The following is a 15,886-nucleotide window of genomic DNA, read 5'->3' as shown; positions in this document are numbered from 1 at the left end:
GGTCTCTTGCCTCTTAGGCAATTCCAGACTTTTTCCTGGACTCCCTCCCAGCTAGCTGTGGTGCACTAGCCCCTTTCAGGCTGTGTCCATGCAGCCAACCCCAGTCCTCTCCCTGGGGTCTGACCTCCGAAGCCCGAGCCTCAGCTCCCAGCCCCCGCCCACCCCGCCGGGTGAGCAGACAAGCCTCTCAGGCTGGTGAGTGCTGGTCAGCACCGATCCTCTGTGCGGGAATCTCTCCACTTTGCCCTCTGCACACCTGTTGCTGCGCTCTCCTTCACGTCTCTGAAGCTTCCCCCCAACCCACCCCCCATCTCTGCCAGTGAAGGGGCTTCTAGTGTGTGGAAACCTTTCCTCCTTCACAGCTCCCTTCCCACTGGTGCAGGTCCCATCCCTATCCTTTTGTCTCTGTTTATTCTATTTTCTTTTGCCTTACCCAGGAACGTGGGGAGTTTCTTGCCTTTTGGGAGGTCTGAGGTCTTCTGCCAGCATTCAGTAGGTGTTCTGTAGGGGTTGTTCCACATGTAGATGTATTTTTGATGTATTTGTGGGGAGGAAGATGATCTCCATTTCTTACTCCTCCACCATCTTGAAGGTCCTCCCGTCCATTTTAAATATAGCAGTGCGTGCATGTCAATCCCAAACTCCCTAACTATCCAAGTTTTTCTCTGAAATGGGAGGGCTTAAAATCAACCTTTTTTTTAAAGTGTAGATTTCTCAGTTCAGCCCTAATTTGATATTCTGGGCATGAGTACCCCTTGTTGTGATTAGCGTTTGTCCTTTCCATTTTATTACACCTAAAGCGAATACAGATGTCTCCGTGTAGAGTACGCTTTAAGAAACCCTTCCGCCCAGCCCTCCGGCAGTGTGGTCAATGTTCCCTGCCTGCCAAGTGTGTGTACTGGGAGTGTGCAGCTGAGAGCAGATGGTACCACCCTCCATCGGGAGGGACCTCACCAATCTGGAAGAGAAGCCTTTGCAGGACCTATCATTTTCCCTAAAGCTGGTGTCATGAACCTGGCCATGTTTGCTCCAACAGACTAGCTGCATGCTGGGGGTGTAGTGTTTCTCAAGGGGATGCTATGGCCATTTCAGATGAGATGGTTCTTGATGGTATAAGACCGGCCTGCTCAAGGCAGGACATTTAGCACCCTTGGCTCTTGACCAATAAAGGCCATTAGCAATCCCCAGTCACTGTGATGAGCTAAATCAAACATGCAACACCTCCCACCCCCTCAATGAACTTTCCCCATGAGGCAGTACTGGCCCTGGATGAGATTTTGCAAATCCACAGGATGCCAACGATATTAGCCAACGATATTCAGGAAAATAAAGATGTGAAAGCTGTGACTGATAAGTGTAAGGTACTTCAAGGAGCCAGACTGATTTTTAATGACACGTGTGACACACATTCAAAATACTTCTGATGGTGAAACAAGCTCCACATTCAGCCTCTTCTGATCTCAAACATGGACAGGGAGTTAGCCAGAAGTATGTGGCTTTTCTACAACATAATAAGAATGAGGAGAGCTAACTCTTAGGTGGTACATACGTCATGCCAGTCACTGTTAAGCACTTTGCGTATATTAACTCATTTAATCCTTCCAACAACCGAGAAGGCTATGAGGTAACTATTGCTAATATTGTCCCATTTCACAGATGAGAAAGCAGGCACGGAGAGAAAAGTGACTTGCCCAAGGTCACACAGGTAGTTAATAGAGGTAGGATTCGAGACCAGCCTTTCTGGCTCCAGAGCCAGATGTTTACCACCCATGCTTGGATGAGGATGTGGAAATGAAGTTCCCCACACCCGGAGCTCTGTAGACATCGAGCTCTGCCTGGTTACTGTCACTGCAAATGCCCCAGCTGTGCAATAGAGAGAAAAATGAGTTCCTCTGAGACTGGGAGTTTTCTGAGAGGTGGTGGGTCATGTTTCAAGTATCAGGAATAGGATATGGAATCATGATCTAGGTGGAAACTATGGTTGATAAATTATAAGTTTTTTGGTTTCATGAACGTTTTATGCTCTTAAACATTGCTAATGACTCTGAAGAACTTTTATCTATGTGGGTTATATCTATTGATATTTACTGTTTTAGAAACGAAAACTAAGAAACTTACAAATGCTTATTTATTAACTTATTTAAAAATTACAATAATAAACACATTCCAGGTTAACATATATAACATAATTTGATCCAAAAAATACATTTTCCAAAACAAACTTAGTGTGAAGAGTGGTATCGTGTACATTTTTGCAATCTCTTCAGTGTCTGCCTTGAATATCCTCATGTCTTCTCTGCCTTCAATCTGTTGTGATCTGCCTTTTAGGTCAAAGTATGTGAAGAAAAAAATATGGCCTCACCCAGATATATAGTTGGAAAAGGGAGGAGTATTTTAATCTTTTCAGATAATTGTAGCTATTCTTCTCTGATACTGTACCACAACTCCATAAGCAATGGTTTCTTAAAGTTTAGCTACAATACAATAAAGTACCTGGAATCACATCAATGAACTTATTATACACTGCTGCATTAAAATCCATTGGTCTATTTTGCCCTTTGAATGAATCTTTTACCCATACATTCTGTGTAACAGTATGCATTGATCATTTAGAAGTTAGGGATTTATGGTTAAGTAGATCTTTCTAAAGTTGACATATTTCATTATACATTATCAGTCAGTCATTAATAGCACTACTCACTTCATCAGAAAAGTATTAAAGCATTGGTAAATTGTCACACTCTCTATGGCAGGCACAAATTTTCCAAAATTGAAGTCTCAACTTTATCATTGGCAACCACTACTATGAGTTCTTTTCCTTGAAGTGACAGGCTTACTTTAAAAGAAAGTTTGCCACACACTCAAGTTTGAATAAACATAGTTTGTCTGTCAATCATTCTTTCAAGTAAGAATAGCATCCCCTACAAAAACTTCCTAGTTTAGCTCCCATTCAACTTAAATCACATGAATGCTTTTCCTAGAGACAAACCTGCGTACTTTGCTCTGCAAAGAGGTTTTATGTGTACTTTCCATTTTGTCACACAGAATATTAAAATACATGTACTCAAGGATTGAGATTTAATAATATGGGTAATTTTTACCACATCGTTAAAGTCATTCTTAAGTGAAATTGGCCTTCTTTCTTTCTTTCTTTCTTTGTTTTTATAGTGACTGTATGTCACATAGAATGAGGTCAGGCGCTACTAGGGCACCAGCACTTTTATTCACCACTGGTTTTATACCAACAATGCAAATATCAACACAGAGACAAAGTCCAATACTGTCTTAGTGTTCATAGGATGATGATTTTGACTTTGTGGACATAGCAGAAAGGGCCTTGGGAATCCAAGGGGTCCACAGATTACACTTTGAGAACCCCTCTTCTGGAACATCACACCCACATGAAAGAACAGAGGGCACAAGTGTTAGATTCAAAGGGTCTAGACATCGGTCCTTGAGCCACTCCTTACTATCAAAGTGACCTTGGGTGAACCAGGTAATCTCTCTGAGACTCAGTTTCCTCACTTGGAAAATAGAATCAACCCAATCTGTTGGTCAAGGGTATGCAAGAGTAGGAACAAAATACATTCTAAAAATCAATTTCATTCTTTCATTCATTCATTCATTTCCCCCAGAATCTTAGGGGAGGAATTAGGAGACAACTACACCAATTTCTGCTGGTGTGTCAGGAGGCATGTTACTGCAGAGGAAAAGGTAATTGTGAGATAGAGGTAGGTGGTAAGGGGCTGGAGCCATGGAAACCCTGCCACCCAGCCCCAGACACTGCAGGGGCTCCTCTTCTGGTCTGGCCCCTCCAGGGGGCTCTTGGTGAAGCTGAGTTCAGCCACCTTAGGCCACAGCCACTGCAAGATAGCCCCATGCTGCTGGCCCCATTTCTCCTCAGAACCCGTTGCTGGTCCCAAATGCATGTGCATCTGTGCGTTGCACTCCCACACACAGGTCCTGGCACGCTAAGTCTCCCACCTCAGAAAGCAGATTGGAAAGCAAGATTTTTTTTAACATTTTTTTTTGAATTGTATTTTATTTTTTTATACAGCAGGTTCTTATTAGTTATCCATTTTATACATATTAGTGTATATATGTCAATCCCAATCTCCCAATTCATCCCACCACCACCCCTCCCACCACCGCTTTCCCCCGTTGGTGTCCATACGTTTGTTCTCTACATCTGTGTCTCTATTTCTGCCCTGCAAACCAGTTCATTTGTACCATTTTTCTAAGAAAGCAAGATTTTAAAAGTGATATTGTTACTGCGTACAAGCTCCCTCTGCTCACCACGTGACAGGCCAATAAATCAGGAGACAAGGTGTTGAGGAAAGGAATAGCAACTTTATTCAGAAGGCCGGGAGTCTGAGAAGTTGGCAAACTAATGTCCTAGAGTACCATCAGGGTCTGGATGCTAGTTTCTTTTATAGGACAGAGATGGGGAGGAGGTGAGGAAGTAAAGTAAAAAGGCCATAAGTCTTGCAAAACTTCTCCTGGTTTGGCCAGCCTAGGGGAGGTGATGTGTTAATTTCTTCTTTCTTGCAGCCATTCACAGGTAGGCAGGGTCAGAATGTTTCCCTGTGAGCTGAACTAAAGCACTTTAGTTTAACATTTAGGCAGAGGAGCAATGTTCCCCGAGGGAGGCCATTATGTATGCCAATAGCTATAGACAACATCCTTTTAGTGATCATAGTAACAAACAGCAACAGAGAGCAAAGGTTAAAGTAAAAGAAACAGATCCAACATGGAGTCAGATTTTGTTCTTCCCTGTTACAATATTTTTTATATAGAAACCATTAGGTCTGATCTTTTAAGTACATCTCCCTCCCACTATAGTGCTTTATTAATTACAACGAATTCTAGCGGCAGGCCTCACAAAAGATCGTGATAGCCCGATGTGTCATTCACAGATACTGGGAACTGCAGTTTTAAATATCCTTCCTCCTCAGGATTCTATCCCAGGACATTCCTTCCACAGTTTCTCAACTTGCTGTGCTTTTAATTTGCTATTTGATGTGATTCTAAGTAAAGAAAAATTTTTAAATGATTAGCATAGATTTTACAGTTTATCTTCATACTGTGCAATGCCCATTTGTTTCAAATGCAAACAGAAGAGCAGTTAACTGCTGTGCAGAATCTCTGAAAATTACAGCATTTGCATGTTCTAGCTCAGGTATGCATATGTATTTAAATCTTTAGCAGAGCATTGTACAGGCTACACAAATGGTACTCCATGGTTTTCATTTCACTTCTTGATATGCGCATATTCTACCAACATTCTCTGCATTTGACTTGCTGATAGTAAGGACGGTGTGAAAAGAAAGGAATAATGGATTGTTTTATCTTTCCTTTTCTTCTCTGTCATCATTTTCAGCCTAAGTGATTGGCTACTACAGGGAAGTAACATAGTAAGAAAGGATAGGACAATGTTCTTCGGTTGCTTGCCTTTTTTCTGTGTTCAAAACAATTTTGGTTCAAACAGAAGGGGTAGCCTCTTGGGGCTGTCAGCTCCCTGCTTAGTGGACTATGCACTCGTAGCTGTCATATGCTTACCTTGTTCTGTCTCTGAGTCCCCCTGAATGCCGCTCCCCCATCCCCACATCGTGGGTCCACCATAATGCTGTACTTGTGGTACATCCTGAGCACTAGATATGAAGAGAGAGCAGGAACGGGGAGGCATGCCTTTACACCCATCTCCACTGCCCAGAACATGCTCCATTGTCCCATCAGCCTTCCTTTACAAAACCCAAGTTCAAAGATAAAATTATTAAGAATTTCAACATGGCGACCGCAGAGATTTCAACCAAGCTCAGGGCCCTCTTGAGTACATGGCCCTCATGTGCCTCTCAGGTCACACACCCATGAAACTGGCCCTACCCCATTGCCTCTACTCTGGCCACATCGGTCTCTGCAGTCCCATGTCCCTTCCTTCTGAAAGGCACTACAGTGTGCTGCCCCCTCTGCCTGAAACTCAGTTCCCTCCCTCGTGGCCTGGGTGCCTCCCTGTTTCTCTTCCTGTGATCTCAGCTGAGCCATCACATCTTTAGCTTAGACCTCCCTGCCTGACCTGCCCAGGTCAGAAGTCTCTTAGCACCAAGAAGCCCTCCTTCAATGCATGTATCACCATCGCCATCCTTCGTAAAGGTAGCTGATTATCTGATTCCTTATTTCCCTCCCACACGTGACTGCCAGCAGCTTATAGGCCAGGGTTTTGTTCATCACTGTTTTGCCAGTGCTGGGTGCACGGTCCCTAATAAATATGAGGTGAGTGAATGGATGAATAAACGAATGAATGTTTTTGCAACCAGAACACACAGGTCAGATGAAGAGGTGGGATAAATGAGTGGCATGAATTCTAGTTTTTGTTTAAAGGGGGCTAAGTCCCATCTCAGTCTGAGCTGGTGCAAACTAAGTGAGCATGGCATCGCCCTTGTGAACTTCACTGTCTCTTCTAGGAGGTAATGAGGACTTGAGGATTGGGTATCTTTATCCCTTAAGGTATACAAGTCGTTTTTTATGTGTCTCCAGCCCCAGCATGGTGCCTTGCACTTACTCCATCCTCAAAAAATTCTGGTTCTATTGAGTTGAATTGAGCTGAATTTAGTTCGATGAAATTACGTTGCCCTGAGGTTTACTTTTTCTTACCTTCCCCTTGTGTCTGCATTTCTCCCTCCTCCTTTGCCTTTTCCTCCTTCCTCTCCTTTCTTCTTGTTCAGGATTTCTGAGCCTTGAGAACTACTTTAGGTGTGATCAGATAGCTCCAACAGAAAATGACCCTCATTTATATTTAGTTTAATTGGACTCTTCAAAGAGAAATGGTCTGGTCTGATGGGTCTTAGAATCATGGCTGTAGTTGGGCACTCCAGAGAACACCCCAGAACCAGTCTGGGCTCATTCGCTGCTAATATTCCCACATTGGCATTGATCTTGGGATAGAATCTCAAGGCAGGCATGTCAGAAGTCCATCCCTTCAACCCCAGCCAATTCAGAGCAGAAATGAAACTTGAGGATGCGATGTAACCTGTTCTCCTGCCCTGAAGGCTGCAGAGCTAGCCTTGTCCGAGAGGCAGTAACTGGCCTGAGCAACAGCGATGGAATGGGAACCAGCCTTCTTGTTAGAGCCTGGCCCACAAGCTGTCTGTCTTGTCCATTATTCCACAACTACATCTGAGAAATGGCCAGGAGGGAATGTAGTGAAAGTGGAGTGTTCATAATGAAATTGAGGATCGACGAAATAATAAAAAACAAAAGCCTAAAGGTAAAACTGGTATTGACTGACCATCTCAGAAAACATTGTCAGTAAGAGATCGGGGCACCTTCCTATATGTAAAATGGGGTGGGGACCTCCTCTCCTGAGTGAGCCTTGAGTGGGAATGTAGAATGTTACTGGAAGCAATTCCCTCGGTGGTCCCCTTAGAAGTAATGGGGCTGCTTGGAGACAGCGCGGTGGGGCAGAGAGGGCGTGGAGTTACGACTCAGCCATACTTGGGGTTTACACCAACTTCCGCTCTGTGACCTTGAGCAAGTAATAACTCCTTTGATCCTTTTTGCTGTTGTTGTTAATTTGTACAGATTGGTATAAAACACCTGCCTTGCAGGGTTGTTGTGACGATTAAACCAGATCACCTGGGTGGAGGTACAAAGCTCGATGCCTGACACACAGCAGCCGTGCAGCCGCGTTACCCCTTCTCCTCACGGTGCCTGTGCTTTGTGGGCAGATGCCTGGTCGCCCTGAGCCTGAGGCCCCCCCTTAAACTCCAGACCGTAGGCACCTCATCCCGGTCGCAGCAGTGCAGCTGGGGCAATGTCAGACCAGGCTTGGGGCATGTCAGGTAGATGTTCTCCCTGCAACATTATCTCCTGGGCCCTTTTACAGGTGACACAGTTGAAACCCAGAGAGTCACTATAATTTGACTAAATCAACAAGTCACTAGTGCACCTGGAACGTGGCTCAGGCCCCTGGTTTACTCCCCAGCAGCCTATAGCTGGACACCTTGCTGCCCGTGTCATGTGACACTCACACACCCCTTTGCTCTATGAAGGGTCTTTCTGGACGTCTGCACATCGTCTCCCCAACAAGCCTGTAAGCTCCCTCAACACACGAAGAGAACGTGTCTCAAATCTTCAGTACTTTCCAGGACACTTACTACAGGGCTTACAGTCAGGGTTCAAGAAACAAACATCCATCAACTGAGATAAAGAAGATATTTTCGTGGTCTTGTTTTAATGCTGAGAAATAGCTATAATACACATGAACCCAGCTGACGGAGAGAAATGTATTCATTTCACAACATGGTCAGCTCTTTAAGAAGTTGGCTTTTCAGGCTCCACAGGGATTCTGGAACTCACATAAACTCACCCCCGCTGTTTGGAGAGAACATGGCAACTCCAAGCGGTGTCCCTGTCCCCGCAGGGAAGTGGTAGGTGAGAGACGTGAAGAGGGGGAGGGGAGAAGGGGGAGGGGGCTACAGCAACGCGGGGTGCTTAAACCAAGAGTAAAGGACAGAGCCAAGCAATGCTGCTCACATTTACTGAGCAAACAGATCACCTGGGGACCCTCATTAAGTTAGCAGATGCAAACTATTATATATAGGCTGGGTAAACAACAAGGTCCTACGATATAGCACAGGGAACTATATCCAGTATCCTGTGATAAACTATATAGAAAAGAATATAAGGGCTTCCCAGGTGGCGCAGTGGTTGAGAGTCCGCCTGCCGATGCAGGGAACACGGGTTCGTGCCCCGGTCCGGGAAGATCCCACATGCCGCGGAGCGGCTGGGCCCGTGAGCCATGGCCGCTGAGCCTGCGCGTCCGGAGCCTGTGCTCCGCAACGGGAGAGGCCACAACAGTGAGAGGCCCGCGTACCGCAAAAAAAAAAAAAAAAAAGTATATATATTCTTTCCATTATATATATATAATCGAATCACTTTGTTGTATAGCAAAAATTACACAATATTGTAAATCAACTATACTTCAAAAAAAAAAAGACATCATGGACACACCAGAAAAAAAAAAAAGATGCATATACTGACTCAGGAGGTCCAGGTGGTACCTGGGAGTCTGTATTCCTAACAAGCTCCCCAGGGATGCCCAGGCCGCTGCTTCACAGAGCACACTTTGAAGAATCAAGGATGTTGTCACAAAACAAAAGACACAGAGCTTTGGCCTTTGTCTCCTTTCCTCTGCAGTCATTTGTCTTTTGACCGCGGGCAAGTTCCTTAATCTCATACTGGGCAGAGGGCAAACGAGAAACCTCCTGGGAAAAGGGGCAAAGTGAGATATCAGCCAGCTCCCTGCTTGATGAGCACCCACACACCCCACTTTTTCTGCCGGGTCCACCGGATGGGGCACATTTCAGTTTTACCATCCAGGACATGAACGTGTTGGTCTGAGTTTCTAAAGGCCGCTTCTTTTTTTTTTTTTTTTTTTGCGGTACGCGGGCCTCTCACTGTTGTGGCCTCTCCCGTTGCGGAGCACAGGCTCCGGACGCGCAGGCTCAGCGGCCATGGCTCACGGGCCCAGCCGCTCCGCGGCATGTGGGATCTTCCCGGACCGGGGCACGAACCTGTGTCCCCTGCATCGGCAGGCGGACTCTCAACCACTGCGCCACCAGGGAAGCCCAAAGGCCGCTTCTGCATGGACAATTATCTGTGTGGAGGAAATGGTCTGGTTTTGGGTTTGCAAATCTGGTCCAGTCGAAGCTCTGTGTTCAGTGTGGCCGTTCTCAGGATCCCCGCTCTCTGCCTTCCATCCTCCTGCAGGGGAAATCTGTGCATTCAAGATCCATGGCCAGGAGCTGCCCTTCGAGGCTGTGGTGCTCAACAAGACGTCGGGAGAGGGCCGGCTCCGCGCCAGGAGCCCCATCGACTGTGAACTGCAGAAGGAGTACACGTTCATCATCCAGGCCTACGACTGTGGCACGGGGCCCCAGGAGACGGCCTGGAAGAAATCGCACAAGTGAGTGACCTGATGGAGCTCCCTGGACCCCTCCCACCCCTGCCCTCCCATCTCCATTCACACGCTGCTCTTCAGATATGCATATGCAGTGGTCACACCGTGCTGCTCCGGCCAGCCCGACTGCTGGCCAGGTCCCCAGGCCCCTACAGGCATCAGCGCGGGCCTCCTTCTACCCCTAGAATACTCCACCCCTCTGCTCCCCATGAAGATACTCCTATTTTTACCATCAGGACTGAGTTCAGATGTCACTTCCTCTGGGAAGCCTTCTGTCAGCCAGCCCATCCCTGCAGACCTCGTTGGGACCTTTCCCTGGATTTCTGCCAGGCCATGTGCTTCTCTCCATCACAGCACTTTTCATCTGGGGTTGTAACTCTCAAATAGAGTTTAGCTCAGCCCCTAACCCAGAGTAAGAGTGGTTCAATTCTTACTGGTTGGAGTGAATGAATAGCGGAGGGAATGAGGAGATAGAGGAAATGCATCACCTAAAGCTCTGTAACTAGGAAGGTCAGAGAAGGGGAGGCACCTCTCTGGGGTGGATTCATCTCAGAGGATAGGGGCAGGGACAGGTAAAGGGGTCTCAATGGGAGGGAAGACAGAACACTCAGACAACAGCTGCCCCGACTGTCTTGTGGTCTCTCTACTCTCCTGACCTTGGGACCTGAGTCAGTACCTGTGGGAGGTGTGGGAGGATGGTGTGATCCTTTCTTTACCACCATCTCTTCCTTCCTGTGTGTGGTCCTAGGGCCGTGGTCCATATCCAGGTGAAGGACGTCAATGAGTTTGCTCCCACCTTCAAAGAGCCGGCCTACAAGGCTGTCGTGACAGAGGGCAAGATCTACGACAGCATCCTGCAGGTGGAGGCTGTCGACGAGGACTGCTCCCCACAGTACAGCCAGATTTGCAACTATGAAATCGTCACAACTGACGTGCCTTTTGCCATCGACAGAAACGGTGAGTGTCCTGAGAGGACCCCGGTGAATGGAAGCAGGGAAACAGCTTCACCCCCCCACCCCTTTGAAGGCCAAGTGAGGGCTCTGAATGCACTTGGCAGGTGACGCCTCCCTTGCTATCCCTGATGTAGGCTCTGTAACCCAGAACTCAGCCCTGCGCTAGAAGGGATGACCTTACGTAATCAGCAGCCCGGCCAGGTCTAAAACACCCCAGAAACCTCCTCAGTGAATAGTCTATAGAACTCACAATGCCACACATTTGGATACTGAAGACAGGTTGGTTTTCTGGTAGAATTTTCCTGCCGTCATCCAGATGTGAGCCATGCCATCAACTCAGCCACGTCTGAGTTTCCTGTATAACAAGTGTAACATTAGCCACACCATGACAATCTGCTTCCAGACAGAGAGAAGCTAAAAGAGAAGGCGGAGATTTTGGAAACACCGTCTAAGCTATAGATCCATTCAGGAATCTTTAAAGCTCTTGCCAAGGGTTTTTGAGAACTTCCACCCCAGTGAGAATGAGGAATGAAAGACCCCTCCCACCACACTCCAATCTCAAACTAAGCTTACTGAACTGAAAAGAATCCTAGAAAGCCATTTGGATATTTCCCCATCACCATTATTAAAAAAACTCATTGCAGTGTAAACACCACAGCCAGAGACCCAATCAACTCAGCCCACTTTAACTGTAATTCTCAATAACTTGATATTAATCAAGTCTATTGTCTCATTATTAGCAGGAGTGTGTGGGTGTACGTACATTATCCTCACTTTGTTTCAAATAGGATTTAACTGCTCAATGATGGCAAAGTTGCAAAACCTGAGGCTTATCCACGCCACAAATGTGTATTAAGTGCCAGGTACAGTGCTGGGAACCGGGAATAGAGATAGAGGGGAAGTCAAAACAGAAGAGGCCTGCCCACATGGAGCTTACCATCTAGCAAAAAAAAATCAAAATAAAAAATAGAAAGTCAGGCAGAGTCAAGGGTGAGGGTGGGGCACAAAGCGTGCCATGAACCAGGGTTAGGCAGCGAATTAGCCCTCACCTCAGCCTCCCGGTAGCCCGTGCCTAGAGGGAAATACCATCAGTCACCTGCTCGCAAATCTTCAGTGCTTCCCGTGTTTCTTGATGTTGAGACCAGGGAGAAACTTACCCTATGACAGAGTCTTCTGCATCCTGAGAATTGCAGCAGATTCCATAGGGCATGGAGGCCAAGGAGACACCATCATCCTTGGTCTCCTGGAGTTTATGATCTGTCTCAGAAGATGAAACCAATATGCATCAAACAGACAAAATGGTAATAAGGAAGTTTCCTTAAAAGATGCTCAAACATGTGGCCAGCGTCATACACCTGGACATCACTAGAGGCTAAGTGTGTAGGACACAAGATCAACGCATGAGAAAGCAAAGGAGAGAATACTGGACTTTAAAGTTCGGTTCAGGACTAAGAAGCAGGTGATTTCAATTAGAAGAACTGCTCCTGATAGCCTTTCCTACAGGCCCTATGAAGTGGCTGGCCTGTCCCCACCACACAGACATACATGACACACACACACACGTACACACACACACACGCCACTCTACAAAATATGAAACAACTGCTTTGTGTGTTTCTGGTCCCCTATGATCAGCTGTGCTATGTCCACAAGAGCTGTGGAACTTGGGGAGTGACAAGTCCTTGCTGAAGAGCTAGACTGGACATGGGGGAGGGTATCTGGAACAAGTAGTCAAGCTGCCCTTGGCCTCCTGCTTAGTTCTGGAGAGCCGCGACCCGGGAGAGGGGAGATGCAAATTCCTTCACCTGAGGGTAAACTGCCCCAGTCACGAAGATAATTACTCACCTTGATGAGCCATTTCACTAACACATGCCAATTTATTTACCTAGCTGTCTCATTAAAAGTGAGTAATGGTCCTTTGCCAGGCCTTTGCCTCCAGCATTGGTTTACAGCCTGAGATGAAGAGGAGAGCCGACACGCTGGGAGCGTGCCGCCCCCCCCCACCCCACCCATGTCGAGGTTTACAAAAGCATTTCTCAAGTAATGAAGGCAGGACCTAAGGGCAGACGCAGAAGCAGCTCCCATTCTAATGAGCTTCCCAGTTGGCCCTTATCCATCACTTCTCCCAGTGACCTTCCCAGCTCCTTGAAGAAGTTCTTTGCATGCACATTTGAAAAAGTGCTGCCGGGCTTCCCTGGTGGCGCAGTGGTTAAGAATCCACCTGCCAATGCAGGCAACATGGTTCCAGCCCTGGCCCGGGAAGATCCCACATGCCGCAGAGCAACTAAGCCCGGCGCACCACAACTACTGAGCCCGCGCGCCACAACTACTGAAGCCTGCACATCTACAGCCCTTGCTCCACAACAAGAGAAGCCACCGCAATGAGAAGCCCGCGCACCACAACAAAGAGTAGCCCTGGCTCACCGCAACTAGAGAAAGCCCACGCGCAGCAACGAAGACCCAACGCAGCCGAAAATAAAATAAATAAATTAATTTTTTTTTAAAAAAAAAGTACTATTGAGTTGGGCTCCACTCATTCAGGCCCCAGGACTTTTTCTTTTAACGCAAGATTCAACCTCTTCCAACCAGAAGTCTTCAGCCCCCCTTCCCTTGAATTCCTCCCCTGAAAACTCATGGCAGTAAGAGTCCCTGCCCCACTGTGGGGTAGTGAGGCCTCAGGGAGAGGCAGTGCCTGGGGATGATGTTCACAGGTACTTAGCATATAGTGTTCCATTCATGGCGCCATGATTATTAGATATTTACCTGGGTGACTGGGACACGAAGGGTATTCATTCCCCATGGATTTACAGACTGAAATTATGAGCCAATAACTGAGTTGGTGGCATTACCTCCCTCTTGGGAAATTCTGGATCCATTTCAGATGGCTTCCAGCCCCCCATCTTCTAGCATTTGGCTGGTCTCTCTGAGGTTGGGAGGGCCTCCTTCCTCACTTCCATTGAACTGATGGAAAAACTGATTCCTAAAGCATGAAGAGCTGGCCATATAGCAGCTGTCACCTCAGTGGCAGAGTGGGGACTGGAGCCAGGTCCCCCGAGTGTTGGTCCCAAAGCCTTTTCACCAGTGATATTATCACTGTCTTCAGTGACGTTTGACAGGAACACATGGCAGTGGTATTTAAGTTCAAAAATACAAAGGTGTCTTAATCCTACGCCTACCACTCTGTGTATGTGTGTGTGTGTGAGAGAGAGAGAGGTCCTTGACAAGCTACTTAAACCTGGCCTCAGATCCTCATTGTAACATGGGAATTAAGTATTGCACTCAGCCAGGGATGGGAATGATGGCTAAGGGAGCATCAGGTCTCTCGGTGACACCCGGTCTCCACTTGGCAGACTTTTCTACCTTCCAAGCAGTGGTTGGTCTCATGCAGCCTCTGCTGAGCCCTCCACAGGCTGCCCTGGTGAGTAACAGGCATCGGATACCTATGAGCACAGTGTGTCCTCAAGTCTGTCTGTTCTCCAAGTACATGAAAACACTTCTCTTCCACCTGAATAGAAGAGAAACGCACGTCCTTTGTGGAAAACAAGGGAAGCATAGAAAAGTATAAGAAGAAGTAAGTCACCTGTTATCCCACCAAAGAGAACCACTACTGACATTCTACCAGCATTTCTTCTATGAAGCTCTTGAACAAAATAAGGCCACGCTTTCCTTGCTTTTCTTTATCTTCCCCTTTTCACTTAACATTCGATTGTGTGGATTTTTTCCATCCATAAACATGCTTCGTAATTAGCACTTTTAGCATGAACAGCAGTCCCTCTAAGCAGAGAATCAGGCTTAGCTTGTCTCTTCCTATTGGGCATCCAGTTTCTTTACTCTCTTTCAATGTAATAAAGAATGCTTAGATGAACATATTTGCACCTCTGTCTGCAATTTTTATCATTTTTTCTGGAGTCAGTTGTTAGACGTGGAATTGCATGGCCAAAAGGTATGAACACTTGCAAAGTGACTGGCCTGCCTAAGTTTCCTACAGGGCGACTCCGATTTAAATTCCATTATAAGGAGGGTGCAGGTAAGTGCACTTGTCTCATTGCAACCCCTACTCCACCTGAGGTTTTAAAAAATACCTTCACTATGACACGTGGTAGGTACGGATAGTTCTTTGAGAGTTAACCTTCCCAAGTTCATCTGGAACAGAGAAATAAGCCCAGAGATCAGTACTCACTTGGGTTAACTGTGGACTCGGTTCTCCTGAGAAGGCACCTCTAGGAGAAATCATTCACACATGGGGAAAATAACACAATTGTCGCAGAAGCAAAAAGGAGGGCTGTTTCTGATCTTTCAAAATGTTTTTAAATGTGTGACTTAGCCAAACACGACCCTTCCCTCTACAACCATCAGTGAAAATATTATACTCTGAGGCTTCAAATCCTGTGCTCTGAAACCCATTCTCCCATGCGTGAAGTCAGTGGTGGTGGAGAAGGTAAAGTAGTTTCTCAGTTTCATTAAGACTTCTTACAGAAGGGGAGCTGCCGTAAATTGAGCCAAGGATTGCGGGCTCGTGTGTTTATTTATTTTTCTACCGCAATCAGTAGTGTTTGGTCTGCTGAATGTCACACGGACAGTAAACCCTGAGCCTTCCTCTTCTACGAGGTGTATCTTTTGAGAGCCATTTAACTTTAAAGAAAGTTAAAACTTTTTGTTCAATTAGATGTTGCTGAAACATACTTCTCGTGGTCCTGTTGCAGTGCTTCCACCTGGCAGAAGTCCTCCCCTGTGATGGCTCTAACCACGAACTAATTTATTAACAGAAGCCACAGGGAATGTTACCAACCCCACAGTGAGCTGTTGCAGATGTGCTTGGGACCCCGAGCTGAGACCGAAACAAATATCTGGAGAAAAAGGAAAGGGATTCTGAACATCCGCCACAAGGCCAAAGATACAGCAAACACATTTTTATTCAGAGATTCTTGACCGTCTTTGTTAAGGGAAACTTGACTTCCAATCACTGGCTGCAGTT

General features: G+C 46.5%; 1 protein-coding gene across 2 annotated transcripts in view; it reads left to right on the top strand.

The window, feature by feature from the left end:
- CLSTN2 (calsyntenin 2) overlaps positions 1-15,886 on the top strand; it is a 634,178-nt gene that overhangs the window by 475,918 nt on the left and 142,374 nt on the right. Inside the window, exons 3-4 of one of the 2 annotated variants that reach the window (XM_060149165.1) lie at positions 9,769-9,964; positions 10,707-10,915. In XM_060149165.1, the coding sequence (XP_060005148.1) occupies positions 9,769-9,964; positions 10,707-10,915 (405 nt within the window). Of the gene's footprint in view, positions 1-9,512; positions 9,965-10,706; positions 10,916-15,886 lie in introns of those variants that run through there. The other variant, XM_060149164.1, reaches the window with a different exon arrangement.

Source organism: Lagenorhynchus albirostris, chromosome 5, assembly GCF_949774975.1.
Source record: "Lagenorhynchus albirostris chromosome 5, mLagAlb1.1, whole genome shotgun sequence".
NCBI lineage: Eukaryota > Metazoa > Chordata > Mammalia > Artiodactyla > Delphinidae > Lagenorhynchus > Lagenorhynchus albirostris.
This window is presented reverse-complemented; position numbering and strand designations above follow the sequence as displayed.